At 35.6% G+C, this 16,045-nt stretch overlaps 1 protein-coding gene across 11 annotated transcripts in view; it reads left to right on the top strand.

Moving 5' to 3' along the window:
* Positions 1-16,045, top strand: part of Glut1 (Glucose transporter 1) — a 41,414-nt gene that overhangs the window by 18,901 nt on the left and 6,468 nt on the right. For 4 of the 11 annotated variants that reach the window (XR_016383800.1, XR_016383799.1, XM_089870642.1 and 1 more), the window contains exons 3-13: positions 866-961; positions 5,730-6,084; positions 6,536-6,637; positions 8,110-8,217; positions 8,295-8,383; positions 9,879-9,977; positions 10,045-10,257; positions 10,326-10,401; positions 10,468-10,595; positions 10,665-10,920; positions 13,368-13,760. Coding sequence is in view for 7 of the 11 variants with exons in the window: in XM_089870642.1 (XP_089726768.1) it covers positions 866-961; positions 5,730-6,084; positions 6,536-6,637; positions 8,110-8,217; positions 8,295-8,383; positions 9,879-9,977; positions 10,045-10,257; positions 10,326-10,401; positions 10,468-10,595; positions 10,665-10,920; positions 13,368-13,760 (1,915 nt within the window). In the remaining 4 variants the exon portion in view is untranslated. Of the gene's footprint in view, positions 1-865; positions 962-5,729; positions 6,085-6,535; positions 6,638-8,109; positions 8,218-8,294; positions 8,384-9,878; positions 9,978-10,044; positions 10,258-10,325; positions 10,402-10,467; positions 10,596-10,664; positions 10,921-13,367; positions 13,761-14,398; positions 14,453-16,045 lie in introns of all 11 variants that reach the window. The other 7 variants (XR_016383798.1, XM_089870638.1, XM_089870641.1 and 4 more) reach the window with 3 other exon arrangements.

Raw genomic sequence — 16,045 nt, 5'->3', positions numbered from 1 at the left:
TTTCGTTTTAAAGGGATATTCTCATGACACGAGTACAAATATGAAAACAGAGATTTGAATCTTACTGAATTTTCATAGATTATGCAAAATCCTTAATAACTTCTTTAATTCTAATCCGATTTTAACTTAATTGGTCTCATTTTGTAGCCCTTTTCACGTGCTTTAGGATGAATAAATTATTTATTACAAATACTATCACGTGGCATCCTTAAAATATCGAATTATCGTGTAAACATTCTTGAAATATTTGCAAAAGAAATGTCATCGTAACTTCCCCAATTCTGGTCCGATTTTGACCTACTTGGTCTCATTTTGTAGCCCATTTTACGCTCTATCCTAATATACAACTAGATTACACCCTTAAACAATAATTTCCACGAGACTCCGCCTTTAGGGGACTCTAGTACTCTTTAACCTTTCTTTTTTTTTTACTCGGAGAAGCAAGAGTGGGTCCAGCACTTTTATTACTATTTTAATTTATAAATAGAATAATAGGGGCTCAACCCCTGTTAATAACCCCTGAAAGTATACGCGTCAGATACAACCCTAAACCCGGGTTTGGACTATCAGTTCCAAACGATCTTTTGACATTAAACACGTCGGAAGGATAGAATTCTCCGAGTCTAACGCGACTGCGCGCCTCGTTCAAATTACAGTCATGCAGTAAAATAATTTTTGGGCCTAATATTTTTGGCCCTAAATACTTCTTCAGTTGTACAAAATTAATTAGAAATTGATTGGAATTTGTCTATAATTAACTAATAACGTTTTTTCTTTACTTGTAGGTTGATTAATTTTTTTTTGTACGAGTTTGATTTAAATTTTTGTATTTTATTTGGACTAAATTTGATTTAAATTTTGACAGGGGCTGACCTGCATGCTGGTTTTCGCCATCTTTGCTGCCGTCCTGGGTATGTTTCAGTTTGGCTACAATACGGGCGTCATCAACGCACCACAGTCGGTAAGTTCGTATTTACAAATACATTTTTTATGCTAATTTATTTATCCGTTTGGAAGTTACGCTTTTATGGAAGTTCTTAATTACCCCTAAATATGATGATATAAATATATATATATATATATATCCATTGAAAGTTAGGTAGGACGCTAACAAAACCTAAAAACGAATTTTAAACGTAATAAAATTTGATGTAGATAACTTTGATGAAATTTGCATCCCACTACTTTGAAAATTCGAATTTTATACTTAAATACAAATTGAATTTAAATAATTGGTTCGTTGCAACATGAGGTCCCATCGAGATAGGTTATAGGTCATAGCTTTTCCCACATAATCCACCTATATACGTAGAGAAACGGCTGGGTACGCAATAATTCCAATCAGCTTTATGTATTCCTTAAAATATTGTTCTTAACCAAGGCCCAACGACTATTCAATAAATAAAGGTCGTTTAAAGCGGGGAGTTATAAAACCACGCCTATCAAGTAGCTCCTGGTATCCTTTAAGTGTCTCTTATGCCTTTGACAGGGAACAAAGAAAATGAGGCTGCATTTTAAGGCCTGCCTCTTAAGAACTGCCTCTCTCTATCTCTCTGCCTCTCTTTGATGTTTTGATTGAGATGATCTAAGCTAAGCCTTTGCACCAATATAATTTCAATATTCTAGAGCTAAAGTTCAAGTAAAAAAAAATATGCGTTAAAGAAAAAGCTCCACCCCTTTTCTTTGAAAGTAAAAAGAAAAAGAAAAAAAAACCATGCCCCGTTTTGAAAATGAAAAGTTCTACTAATTTAAAAGTAACACTTTTGGGGTCGATTTGGCCCCCTAAAATATATTTATTCGACCCTATAGTTTGAAAAAGAACCCAAAATATTTTTTCAGTTTTTGATCTTATCAACTCACCGTTTATAAAGGGGTGTAATGTTTTAATTTAGTACTATTTTTATACCGTGAATGCATTAAGCTATCACACGAATAATGAATAGATTAAAGATAGAATTTATTTATTAAAATTAATCATAACAGAAAATAAGGTAGTTTGGAAAAACCACGGTACCATAGACTAGTGACACCGCGTGTTATTTTCATATAGAACTTTATAGAGTCAAAGCTATGCGGCTGTTATTACTCCATAGTCAATAAATTGAATAGGAAATATTTCAACCACAAAAAAAAATCAATCTTGGGTGTAAATATCCATCTTCAAAATTCCCACTTTTAAATCGTACTTAACGCAAAGGCAGGTATATACGGAAATTAAATCCCTTCTTCTAACCTTTATTCATGGTATAAACTCAGTATGAAAAATAATGATACTCCATTTCGATTATTTTTCTTTTGGTTTGGTCAGCTCCCGAAAATTTTGGTGAGGCTTTGGTCCAACCGCAAGAGAGAGAAAGAGAGAGGGGGGAGGGGGGCGGGACAAAAATTGGTCTACGCGTTTGAAATAAGGTCAACAGAGAATCCATAGATATTAGAAATATATTCCAGTGTCTAAATTTATTTGTTATTTCCCTTCCTTTTAAATTCTAGTTTATTTTAGAATAGTATCATTAATAAGTTGATTCTACTCCCATGGAATACTAATGCCTCCATGCACGGTTTCGCCTTTGTGGTGATTGGTGAATTAAGTGACGTCACTAGTAGGCGTATTTCCCCCCAAATTCAAGAAAACATCCAGGATTTCCCGGCGTTTTGTAAAACAAAACTTTCGTTAGGTTAGAGTCTAGGTGGCGCCCGATCACGTGCGACGCCAGTGCACGAGATTTCCTCGTTTTGTCTTTATAGTAGTTCGTTTCATATTGAATTTACTCTATTTTCCCTAAAATCAATGCCACCAAACAAATGTTAAGCCTAATTCCCCCCTTTTTCTTTGTACGGAATTCTTTTCTTGAAATCGATTGACCACCTGATTTTTGCCCCTCTCCCCATTATTCCTGGAATAACGAAGTGGTTTTTTCGGCCGCCGCTCTGAAGTTAAGCCTGATGATGGACTTGGAATTTTCTTTCTTTTTTTTTATTCGTAGCTCCCATAGTCATTATAGGCCCTAGTAATTTTCTTCCCCCCCTCCAAACTTTATTACCGATATTTTTCGGCTACACCCAATTCCCAGGCGGCGGCCATGAATCTCTAGAATTATTATAAGAATATTTAACTTAAGTGTGGGTACATGGACCTTGTTTCGATGATCGCGTGTCAGGATCAAATTTCCCTTTGTTAATTAGCTTCAATATTCGTGTCAGGGTTTAATATATTCGTGGTACCACCCCTCTTTCTTTGACTGGTGTTTCTGCGACGAGGATTGACCATTTATTACAAAATAACGAGATTTGAAAAAAAGAGGAATTTAAGCCTTTGAAACTAATTTTCGTATAGGATTAAAAACTAAATATTTAATACCGTAATTTCAAGTCTAAATTAGACTTCACTCTACATGTATTTCTAAACAGATTATGTTTACACTCTGGTCTTTTAATATTTGTCACGGTTCGCTTCGACAAGTGGCGTGTGTTCGATTTCTGTCACAAACCAAACATTTTTGTTAGCAAAAACGATAGTAATTTCAAAAATATTTTTACACGTATTTCATTGTAAAAGTGAACAACGTAGAGCTTTTGAAAGTTGGTCTAAAAACGTATCTATCATTTTGGAAACCCCCGAGAAGCAGTCACTGGTTAGTTTGAGGAATTTTTTTGCCGTGGAGGGGGGGGTGGTTGGGGGAGGGGGTATAATAGCCTCATTATGTATCTTCCGGTTAGGACTGCGACTATTGATTTTGCTATAGCGACTGAATCCCCTTTAGCACCCACCCCCTTCTTTCTCTAGACCGGGTTACAGCCAATCCAATGTTACTCTCAATTTGTCTGTCCCATATCATCTTTTTCAAAAAACGTGGTGTTCGATCCCCCGTTTGGAAATTTAAATATGATATTTTATTTCTGTATTTTTTATTTTTTATTTTTTTTTTTGGAATTCCGCATGCTTTAAAAATGCGTAGTAATGTCACGTGATTAGGGAATGCGGTCGTTGCACATGACCCTCGTGAAATAATATTTATATAGTACCTTAGCGTATTACAAAGAATATTTATATTTATTTTTTGTAATTTCTGAAATATTAGTACATGGGTGTATTGCAGTGTAAGCGTTTTAAAGGGGCTATGGGTTTTAACACGAGGTCGGTTGCCCCTGCATTGGTGGCTTCCATAAATCTTTTTAAAAAAATTTAATAAAAACATTTCCAGTCCTAATCTATTTATTAAATAATTAAATATAAATTTCTTAAGCCTTGGCGACACCTTATTTGACACTATTTCACTCTCTCATTCTCTTTTGGGATTCGAGGTGGTTTGAATGTGTCAGCTGCTGATGACAAAGCCATATTCTGTCAAAAATGATGCCTCTTTTTTGTGGGGTGACGAAAAAGATGGGGTCTATTCAAAATTGAATTTAGGGGTCTTCGAACCACCCCTTCTATCTTGACCCCTTCGTCAATTGCATTGATATAAATATAATAATAATTTGAATTAAGATTTTATGGATGTTCCCCAAATACTATGAAAAAAAAATCATTTTAACATAAATATTTCTAAAATTGAAAATCCTTAGAAATTACTAAGGGGTGGTGAATTCATACTAACAGTTACTAGGAATGCTTAACAACCCTTAAAAAATTATTCTTAGTCGAAAATCGATATTTTCTTTCACAGGAAAAACCCCAAAATATCCAATAAATCAAATTGGTCATGATAATAATCCTTTTAGTAATAGCTACTAAGTGAAATACCCCCTCGGAATTTTTTTTTTAAACTCTCTTTTGACTTACGACCGTGGCAATTCGAGTGTGAAATAATACGAACCAATTACATTTTGAGCTTGGGGTTTTCAAACCCCAGTCAAGAAGAAAGAAGCCTGGGTTTTTTTTCTCCTTTCAATGTCCCTCGCCATCTATTGGATCCAAAAAAGGTCCCTTAATATTACAGTAGAGGGGAGGGGGAGCCTCTGACAAATGTAACAGTAATGACAGTTCCCATATTCGGGGAGGTTTGGGGGCTCAGAAACCCCCAGCGTATCGAAGTAAGGACACCTTGGGTGTTGATGTTAAATTTAGAGGAAGTAAAAGACCCTCAAATCGGAGTGGTTTAAATAATATCACCACTGCTTTGTGTTGTTTGAGGTATCACTTGCTTGTCGTTCAATGGTTCCAGGCGTTGCCTTGTAAGTCTAAACGAGAACCCCGGGGGTAATGCATTGTCAACCCCCCCTTTCTCATCTAGGTTGGGGTGAAATATATTTCTGAAGCTTCTAGCTTCTTGGTTTATGAAAAATGAACCGATATACAGCTTAGGTTTTGGGGGGTGAACCCAGGGCTGCTGATTCGGAAGTTAACAAGGGAGGAGGGATACGCGATGTGTTCCTCCCAAAGGTTTTCTGCCAGGAATGGCGGATTTTGCTTCCTCATTCAACGCAAATAAGTTCCTAAATCTGTTAAGAAGAGAAATAGCGTAAATTGAATTAGGCTTAAATCGTAAGCCGTTTCTGTATAGAGGTTTTGGATCAAGTTAGGCTTAACAGAAAAAAAAAACTATGAGAAACGTATGGTGATTCAGGGTTGTGGAGAATTTTACATGGTGAATTCCTCAAGTTAGACCTAGCGTTTAGACCTCAGATTTTCAAAATGGGTCGTAAGTTTAACTTCCAATGGAATGCATTCAGGGTTATCTCGCCTGATGTTTGATTTTATTGAGTTTATTTATTTTTGCGTGTTTCAGATCCTGAAGAAATTCATAGGTGACGTTTACTACAATCGTACGGGGCAATTGATATCCGGGAGTTTCCGGGATCTTCTGTTTTCCATCACGGTGTCGGTTTTCGCCATTGGCGGAATGATGGGCGGCATTTTGGGCGGCTCGATCGCTGACCGTTACGGCCGCAAGGGTGGCCTTTTATTAAATAACATTATGGGCATCATCGGGGCCGTACTCATGGCCTTTAGCCATTTCGCCGAAAGTGTCGAGCTACTCATCTTTGGTCGACTCATCATCGGAGTCAACTGCGGACTCAGCACGGCACTCGTTCCCATGTACCTTTCAGAAATCGCTCCACTCACCTTACGCGGTGGCTTAGGTAAATATACAAATCACCATCACAACAATCTATTTTTAACTCTAAACTGTTAAGAGATGACGGCATGTTACGCCTTCTTCGTCATTTACTATCGTAACTTGAACAAAAGTAGCTAAGCCTACGTTAGATATTGCCTTTGTAACGTAACATTGTTTGACTGGCGGAGGGCGTGCACATTCCGTACCTTAAGGCCAACGATACGTTTCGTCTCAGCGAAAAGATGGTTAATAAATCAGTGTTTTCCAAGCGTGAACTGACGTTTGCTTGTCAGAAAGAGAACCCGCGCCTTTAGTTAGAGTGATGGATTCTCTCGTAGTTCGCCATCTTACCTATAAACGTATCTTGTACACTTATTCTTTTCATCTACGAAGCCTACCACGTTACATTTAGGCTTAATTAGTTAGACAAAGGCTTAATAATATTTTTTGGTCTGTTTGTTTTCTTTTTGCAGGCACGGTCAACCAGTTGGGGGTCACTATTGGCTTACTGCTCTCCCAGGTGCTCGGAATTGAGGTCATTCTCGGTACTGCTACTGGATGGCCCATTCTCTTAGGTAATTATAATTTTATTATTAAAATTTGGAATTTTTTAGAAAAGCCAACTTCCAGGGGTAGTCTTTAACATTAGTTTCCCATTAACGCCTGTAAAGTGTTTACCCGCAATACACGCGTGCTCGAATATGGAATTTATTTTTTTTTTCAATTTTTCTTTTTTTAAATATTAATACCATATATAATTGTGATTGGGTGAATTATTTATATTAATTTGAACTGCTCTATACTTTATATGGGTATTTAAATTATTGCAACCATGCAAGCACAAAGAGAAGAAAGTTGAAAGTCATTCATTTTCTTTCGAGATCACAAGATTTTCATCCAAAGAATTTAACTCTATTTCTTCTTAAAGCGAAGTTCTAATTAAATTAAAGACAGTCCATTAGATAGAAGATATCTATCTTATAAAATGATATCTTTTCTTCCAGAGAAAATTGCCCCTCCCCCTCTCTCCGTCTCATAGACAAATAATATTTCATGGGGACATTTTAGTCACTATTCCAAGTTTTATAAGAAAGTATTATAATTCTGGTTCTGTAAGAGATAAGTGGAAGAAATTTTAGTATGTTATAGCTCTTTTTCTACCCTTTCTAAAGATACCTAATACTTGGGGTTACAACAATTAGGGAAAGGGTAATTTGATTCGGAGAAATGATAGATAGTCCTTGAGAAAGTTTTTTTGTCTATAAGATGCGCGTGCGTACGATGCTTTTACTTTTCAACATCGTTTGGGATTTCATCTCGAAAATTTAATCACGCGTGTTACTTGACAGTACTGTCAAAGGAGGAGAATACCATTTTATATCTCATGTATCATTGCTAAATGACTTTGGTGATCTTTTTTTTTTTTGACTATAAGAGGAATCGAACCCATCCCATGATCATCATTTCTTGTTTAATTTAGCAGACGATTTTTAAGGTTTGACCCAAGCGCGCGGTTCCGCTTTGATCATAATTCATATTATTGAGAAAAGAAAGAAAAATTAAATACTCTTTTTATGTCTTTTCCATTGAAATTAGAAAGAAATTTAAATTGAAAGAAACTGAAGATATTTTTCCTTTGTAAATATCTTCAGTTTTTATTACAGTACTTTGAGGTTATTTGAGATTACGGAAGTATTTTAAATTATTATATAATATGTTACCTAAAGTATTTTTGGTAATAGAAACCGAATTTTTATAATCTTATCCGTTAATGGTGCATTTTATTTTTGATAAAATTGCTGTCTTAAAATATATTATTTTGATGTGGATGGGCATTGTGGGCGGGGCGAGTTACATCATTCGTAGTAGGGTTTCCTCGGTAATTGTAATTCGAGTTGTGATTTGCGCAGGAGGAATTGAACTGATACGAGATACTCTTAGTATATTATATGTTATACGATATTTTGCTAGCAATATTTACCGTTTTAACTTGAAACCATAATTTTTATTTAACTTTTATGATAATTGCGGCGTTGTTTAATTGCAGGGATTGCTGTGGTGCCTGCCGTTCTCCAGATGATTCTGTTGCCTTTTTGCCCCGAAAGTCCCCGATATTTGCTCATTTCCAAACAAGAGGAGACTCTAGCGAGGGAAGGTAATGTATAAACTAAATTTTTACTTATAATAAATGAACCTTAGTAATTAACAATTAATTTTATTTCCGGTGATTAGCGTTGCAGAGGTTACGGTGCTCAAGTAATGTTGAAGAAGACATTGAAGAAATGAAAGCTGAAGATAGGGGGCAACAGCAAGAATCCAGGGTAAGTACAGACCTGTCCTTATTTACGTATTTATTTATAAGATCACGAGACATTTATATAAAAAAATGTATTACCTATGACGTAATTTCACGTGCAATTCCTTGGTTTTATCACTATATATTTTTTTAATATCACGAGAAGTTAATATATATCACGTGCAATTAATTTTTTAACTCACGAGAAGTTAATATTTATCACGTGCAATTTATTTATTTTTTTAACGCACGAGAAAACAATTTAATCGAAAAATATTTTTCATCGTGAAAATTGTAATATTACATTTTCGTAGGCATAAATACAATTATTTACATAATTAAAATTGAAATTAGGATTTATTAATTACTGTAAATTCGATTTTATAAATTAATTATTATAATTTCGTCATATTAAATCGTGGCGTAATTTAGAAAATGATTCGAGGGTTAAATTTAGGCCTGTCCTTTTTTGACCAATATATTTCTGTCTCTTTCCCCACAACAATAATATGGGCAGCCTATAGTACGTTGTTCTCCGGATCCACCGACGAATGATAGGGTATGGCCCGTTTTTTACAGTTTATAGCATAAATGAAAGCTCTATAAAAGTAATTAACCAAAAAAAAATAATTTAAATTGAAAGAGAAAAAATTAACAATGCAGCCCTGTGTTCGAATGATTTTTGGTTACATTTCATAATTAATTTTTAATTTAATTTAAAACTCCTGCTGTTGGGCTTTATATAGTATATAGTCTAATAAGTATATAATACATAATAATATTTAGAAAATTTAATTTTACGCGGGAAAAGTTTCCCGCCTCCCGCTTAGAAAATGTGGTGTGTCGTTTTGGACTTTAGTTTAAATTTATTAGAGGCTCGATTAGTTATTACGATTTAGTCGTGGCCATGCCGTTTAACAATAGATCCATGGTTGTAAAAATTTAGTAGGAAAAACCCCTAAATACCCACTGTATATCGTGCTCCATTCACCATAAGTTAATTAGTTACATCCCTATAAGTTAGTGCCGCCTCGTGACAAAGATCGATGTAGAGTGAGGAACTCTGATATCAAAATGAAGGCGATCTGAAAACAATATTACGCGTAATTCAATTCGGGTTACTAACTTATAGGGCATAAACCTATCACATCCTTATAGCTTTGCGAGCCTTTAAGAAGCCTACGTACGCTTCTAAGGCTTGCAAGTGCGTGTATTAAGTATTCCAAGATTGTATCTATACAGTCTTAGTAAAATGAAGGCTGCATTAGCCTTATTTGCTAGCGATTTGCATTTTGAAGATATTGATCTTATAGAAGATTGTTTTCATTTGCTTATAATTAAACCGTAGCCATTAGAAGCATTTTGGTTTTTTGCGAGTGCTAGTTGCTAGTGCAATTTACCAGAGGCAACAAATTCAGAATGGACATTTTTAGTTACTGATGGTTGCGGGTTTTTAACATTGCGATTTTTCTTTGTCCATAAACAACGAAAACTGGACTTGTCTTCGATTTTCCACGAAGATAACGATATGGCAGTTGTTGAGGAATTCCTCTTTACGCCTTCCGTTGGTCATTGGGGTCATCATGCAGCTGTCCCAACAGTTATCAGGAATTAACGCCGTAAGTACTAACTGTCTGTTCTTGATGATGACGACTAAGTACTGATGATTCGGGACTTTTCTCGCAGGTTTTTTATTACTCTACGACGTTATTCACGTCGGCAGGCCTTACAGATAACGCTGCCAAGTATGCAACCATCGGAGTCGGTACCGTCATGGTGGTCATGACGCTCGTCTCCATTCCACTCATGGATCGAGCCGGTCGCAGGACATTACACCTCTACGGTCTCGGTGGCATGTTCATCTTTTCCATTTTCATCACCATCTCCCTGCTCGTCAAGGTCAGATACAAATACACGCGCAACCCTGGCTTCCGCTTAAGACGTGTATTTTCTTTCTCTTTCAACAGTTCCTCTACCATTGGGTGACTTACCTGAGTGTCGTCAGTACGCTCAGTTTTGTCGTATTCTTCGCCATAGGACCAGGTAATGTTGTCATTAATACGTATGCTAATACCGTACAATTGTACTTACGAGATGTCTTTGTCTTAGGATCAATTCCTTGGATGATTACGGCAGAACTGTTCTCGCAAGGTCCTAGGCCGGCAGCAATGAGTGTAGCTGTGCTGGTCAATTGGTTTGCCAATTTCGTGGTTGGCCTAGTCTTCCCACAAATGCAGGTCAGTGTCTTTCTTCTTTCTCCTTTCAACAATTACTTTCATCTAATGGAATTTATTTTGTGATCTCAGCTTTTGATGGAAAACTACACTTTTCTGCCGTTCACCGTGTTGCTGGCGATTTTCTGGACTTTCACTTATAAGAAAGTACCCGAGACGAAGAACAAGACATTCGAGGAGATAGCGTCCCTTTTTAGGCGCGACGACATCGTTAACATCAACGGTATTCCGGTGCCTAGGAAGTCCCTAACGGGCAGAGGGCCTGGACCCGCTTCGGCCTCGCAAGGCGCCCCAGAAATGCTCTTCGAGGACAAACCCGTCGAGTCTTGTGAGTACCGATACTATTTCTTAGTTTCTCTTCGAGACGGATCCAAGTACGGAACCGCTCCGGATCAGACCTGTTCCCTCCTTTGTCGTTCCCCCGTTCCCGGTTGTACCGGACATTGTGTTTAACATTAACTACTACTAATACTTCTGCGCGACTAGTTAATTAACGCTGTAGAAAGTTAGAACTAACCAAAGGCCGTATTCGCGATACTTTTTGTTACATATTAAACTAATTACCCCCGTGTTTCTGGGGGTAATGACGTCACGCAGTGTACCATTTGTAATTAAACTTATTAGTTATTTAGAATCTCTCCAAGGAAACCTACCTCAGTTGCTTTTATAATTATAATTAATTCCCCTTTAAATTATTTAATTAAATAGCTGTACATATACGAAGAAATGTATTTAAGTGTAATATAGTGTAATTTAGTCAGTCAGCGTCATAGAGCACAATTAATAATTACATTTAATTAAGGTATATCTTCCAAAGGAAAAAAGAATGCGTAAATTAAACTCAGGCTTATAACGAAGCGTAATTTAATTCTTCCAATACGAGAAGAATTTGCGGTTAATTTTTATTGGAAGAATAGAGTGCATTCATCTTTCGGGGAAAAAAGTTTTAACAAGCCAAATATATAAGCTTTAAAATTTTATGGTAGTACGCTGTTTGTTGGTGTTTATATACAGAGTGTTTTTATAAGTATGTCATGAATTAAAGGGTGTGTTCTTTGAGTCAGAGTGGGCGAAAAGTGTCAAAGAACATGGGGTCTGAAACATTTAGTTTCGGAGGTACGGGCCCCCAAATATTGGTCCCTAAAACGGGGAAATTGGCACACGTGTGGAGTAAGACCATATTGTGCCCCGTACCCCCGAAACTAAATGTTTTAGATCCCATGTTATTTGGACACTTTTCACCCACTCTGACCCAAAGAATACCGACTTTAATTTATGGTAGACTTACCAGAAACACCGTGTATGATTACAATAATCTCTTTAAAATTGTGATATTTTTTGGTCGCTAAAATTATTAGCGCCCCGTATGTTGTGATAATAATTTGGTAAATTAAAGTTTGAATGAAACTTTAATTAATTACCAAAAAATGGCGGAAGCATGGGTTTATTTTAATATTTTAAAGGACAAGTCGTACAATATGGTGTGTAGTTTATGTAGAGCTTGATCTTATCATTAAAGTGAGACGATAAACGTCTAAATGCAAGGATAGTTTATTAATTTATCATCGGATTTAGACGTTCTTGGGTTCATTTTAAAGGTCAAATGAAACCCTACCCGAATCTGAAACAACCCCGAGTATACTTGTCCTTTAAATAAATCGAACATGAAATTTTCGATTTTAATCAAGTAATATCGTAAAAGTCCCTGAATATCAGCATGATTTTATTTTTGGTCGCAACGTAATTCAATCAATATTCGGAAAGTACTTTATTCCCCTTGGAAATAATTAAAAAGCATGGTTAATTATTAATTAAATTAAATACCATTAGTCTTAATTAATATAAGTGGATACGAGATACAATTACGCTGTCTTGCCTTTTAACTCTTATCCACTTATACAAAGTCATCTTTATCAACTTATGTTGAAATAATACATCAACAAAGGTGTTTTACGAAACTCAAAAAATACATGCTTCCAATTTTTAAAGAAAAATGTCGTAGCATATTTATATATATAAATCTCCTATATTTTTAATTAATTAATTTAATTGATTATTATTTAATATTTTTTTATTCTAAGCGACTTGACACTATCATTTATTTCCCAAATCCCAAATTTTTGTGGAATTGTGAATCATTATGTTTGGTTGTAATATCCCGGAAAGTACGAGCAAAGTTGTATTCTTTAGTTTTAATTTTATTTAACTTAAGTTAATCAATATATATATTAATATATATATCTTAATAAGGGTTTAATTTCTTGATAATCATAAATTTTCTTGGGATAGAAAATTTTGATTTTAGTGGAAATTAAGCATGTACAATTTCTTTCTATCTCTATATATCTCTGCATTTTGGAATGTGTGTCTCACATGTTTTTCTTAAATAGAGCTATATATAAAGTGGCTGTTAATTTTTGGGGGGTTTATTTACTCTCCCCTCCCTCCCCCAATTTATCACAATAAACTATGACCCCTTGGGGGAACCCCCCCCCCCAACAAATTTGATTAATTAATCAAGATTATCGATGATACTATTGTTCCTTTTTCTCTTCTTCGCAATTTTCTTTTCTTCCCACCTTTGGAACAAAAAAAAATCTCTCACTAACCAACCGTGTTTACCACCTGGCGCACAAATACACTAACGCACGTACGTTCGTGATAACCCCACCGTGATCTACGTGATAATAAATAAAAAAAAATGATTGGAACGGATCTCTCAACGTCGCGTATGGTTTTGACGACAATGGAATATGTTGGGTGTACCATAAAAAGCAGCACTATGTCAATGCGCGCACGAGGTGATTATTCTGCCAGAGTTAACATCGTTGCATAAATGGCACGCGGTATCAGCGGTCGACCACGCGCTCGCGGCTTCCACGGCTTCGGGTGGCCCGATGGACCCAAGCACGGCTCTACGCATGCGCGTGGATAGGACCGACGAAGATGGTGGCCTGGACCCCGCCATGTTGGACCCCGACGACAAGGGTTCGCTAACGGGGCTCGGGCTCGAAGCGGACTTGGTTCGACCCGGCTCCGAGGCCAGCAGTCACTTGACCGAGTCCGGACGTTCCGGTTCGAGCAGCGGTCAAGCCAGCGACGACGAAACGTCGACTTCGGACGTGGCCCAAAGGTCCAGAAAGCCTTCACCTATGCAGCGACATCCAGGTGAGAATTCCACCCTTGAACGTCGACTGATCGCGCCACCTACTTATTACGCTACCAATTACGGTCTCTCTTTTAACGGCGTCGACTTTCTTTGACCACGAAACATCCATCTCTCGATAAACCCTGATAACCACCCACCAAACCCCTTTTCAACTTAATTAACCCCTTCTTTAATTTACATATCGCTAGATAAATATATAAAATTGACCCCAAGGTCACTTTGTTAACCAATTTAAAGGTGCTAACTATTGTCTGACAGTCGCGAGTATTTAATGATATTGTTTATGGGTTACTACGCGACGTAATTGAAGTAAAACGTATTAATTAACTATGTTTGTAATTAAAGATAATTCGAGATTAGAAAACATACTTCGATAGTAGTACCCTTAGAAACCCTACAAACATTGTTACTTCAAGATGAAACCCATAAACAAATTCATTTACGGATGGATAGTAACTTTAAGGTCATGGCCAATAACCCCCGTTGACCTCAGTTGACCTGGGCAGATAGACGGGCGAGGGCTGCGAACTTTAGAATACGATTATTCCTTCGAAAGGAATGAAATGTTTAAAAGAATTTCAAAAAGCAGGGTTCAAAGGTGACACGTGTCCAAATTTGGAATCGCTGTTTATTACAGGGCGCACGAGAAGTAGGGAACGAGTGAGAGCCGATGACGCGACACTTAGATCAGGTCTGTTTCAATACCTTAAGTAGCCAAGTTCGCCTGTTTTGCTCAAAAAAGTATATATCTCTCATTAAATTATTTATTTTTAATTAATTTATTTATTAATCCTTAATTTATTTTCCCGTCCAAATTTAATTAATTTCACACCAATTTTAACTTTAAAAGTCCGTTTTATTGTTGTAAATAAATCCACCCGTGGTTTAACGCGAGAATTAATTCCAATCCTAAACGGACCTTTAATTAATTAACTTAATTATCCATGATTATTTATTTAATCTATACCTTTTTCTTCTCATCATAAGCATGATTTGATCTTAAGTAGTGTTAGGCTAAATTTTATCGATTGCACGTTTAGTTAATTTATTATTATTATTATTATTATTATTATTGAATGTTTAGCTTTACCGTAGTCGCTTAACTATTTATAACTATTAACCCTGAAGGCATATTTAACCCCGCATCAGTTCACTTCGGCTCACTCAAAGCGGACAGAACATTTTTGAATAATATTTAAGAAAAACAGTTTTTTAAATTAAAAAACCGGGGTTTTTTTTTAATTACAACTTTGCTCGACTTTTCTGGTTAGAACTAAACTCTTACAATCAATTAAATTTTTTTTTTAATTGGTCCCACCAATACAGTAATTTTAATTTTAATTGCTGTATAAATGTAGATAGTTTTAACGGGTTTTTCCTCCCCCCTACAATAATCTGGCAATAATGAAGTCCCCCCCCGCGATAAAATCAACAAAATATTGCTTTAAAATTTATTTGTGATATTTTAAATAATTATACTTAATGTGTAATAAATAACTTCTTTAAAAGATTAATTAATAAATAATTATCTTAAAATATGTTAATTGTTAAACAAGCATGGTGTGATAATTTTACGGGATTTTATAGGGTCTCGAAACTTAAACTAAATTAAATAATTTAGTTTTAGTTTAAGTTTCAATTTAGTATTTTTTTATTTTATTTCTGAAGATGTTTATTCGATGTTGTGATTCGTTTTAGTTGTCTTTCCAATTTTTGCAGCGGATATATTTTTTTTTCTAAATTTGTTAATTTGTATCAATTCTTAGGAAGTTTAATTTCCTAAGTTTTGAATACAATTTTTAATTGCCCCCTAAAGTACTCATAACAGCCGTAGGCCAGTCGTGTGTTTAATTAATATTATAATTATATTTAATTTTTTATTTAAACCTTGAGTCCTACAGTTTATATGGGAAAAAACAAGTTGCTTAAGCCATCATTAATAACACTGCGCGAGTAGCTATTATATAATTTATTCACGCCATCTGTATTTAATTTATGGGAATGTTTACCTAACGCTAAAATCGTGTTTTGCCTGTCGAATGGTGACGTAAACGTTCTCGTAACAAAGATATTTTTTGCTTAATCACCTTGTTTTCTCACGCTTTCGAATTTCAATTAGTAATTCAAAATTTTCTTCATTAATTAAATTCAAAATTAATTTTTCCAAAAAAAAAAAAGTTAAAAATTTAACGCATTTTACTTTTTTTTCTTTTTTCTATCATTCATGCTGGATTCACTTCTCTCTCTGTCTCTATCCTTTTGGCTTTCCTCTCTCTATACATAT

This window comes from Phalangium opilio, unplaced genomic scaffold, assembly GCF_054372755.1.
Source record: "Phalangium opilio isolate 3A_F unplaced genomic scaffold, DU_Popi_V2 ptg000031l_1, whole genome shotgun sequence".
NCBI lineage: Eukaryota > Metazoa > Arthropoda > Arachnida > Opiliones > Phalangiidae > Phalangium > Phalangium opilio.
This window is presented reverse-complemented; position numbering and strand designations above follow the sequence as displayed.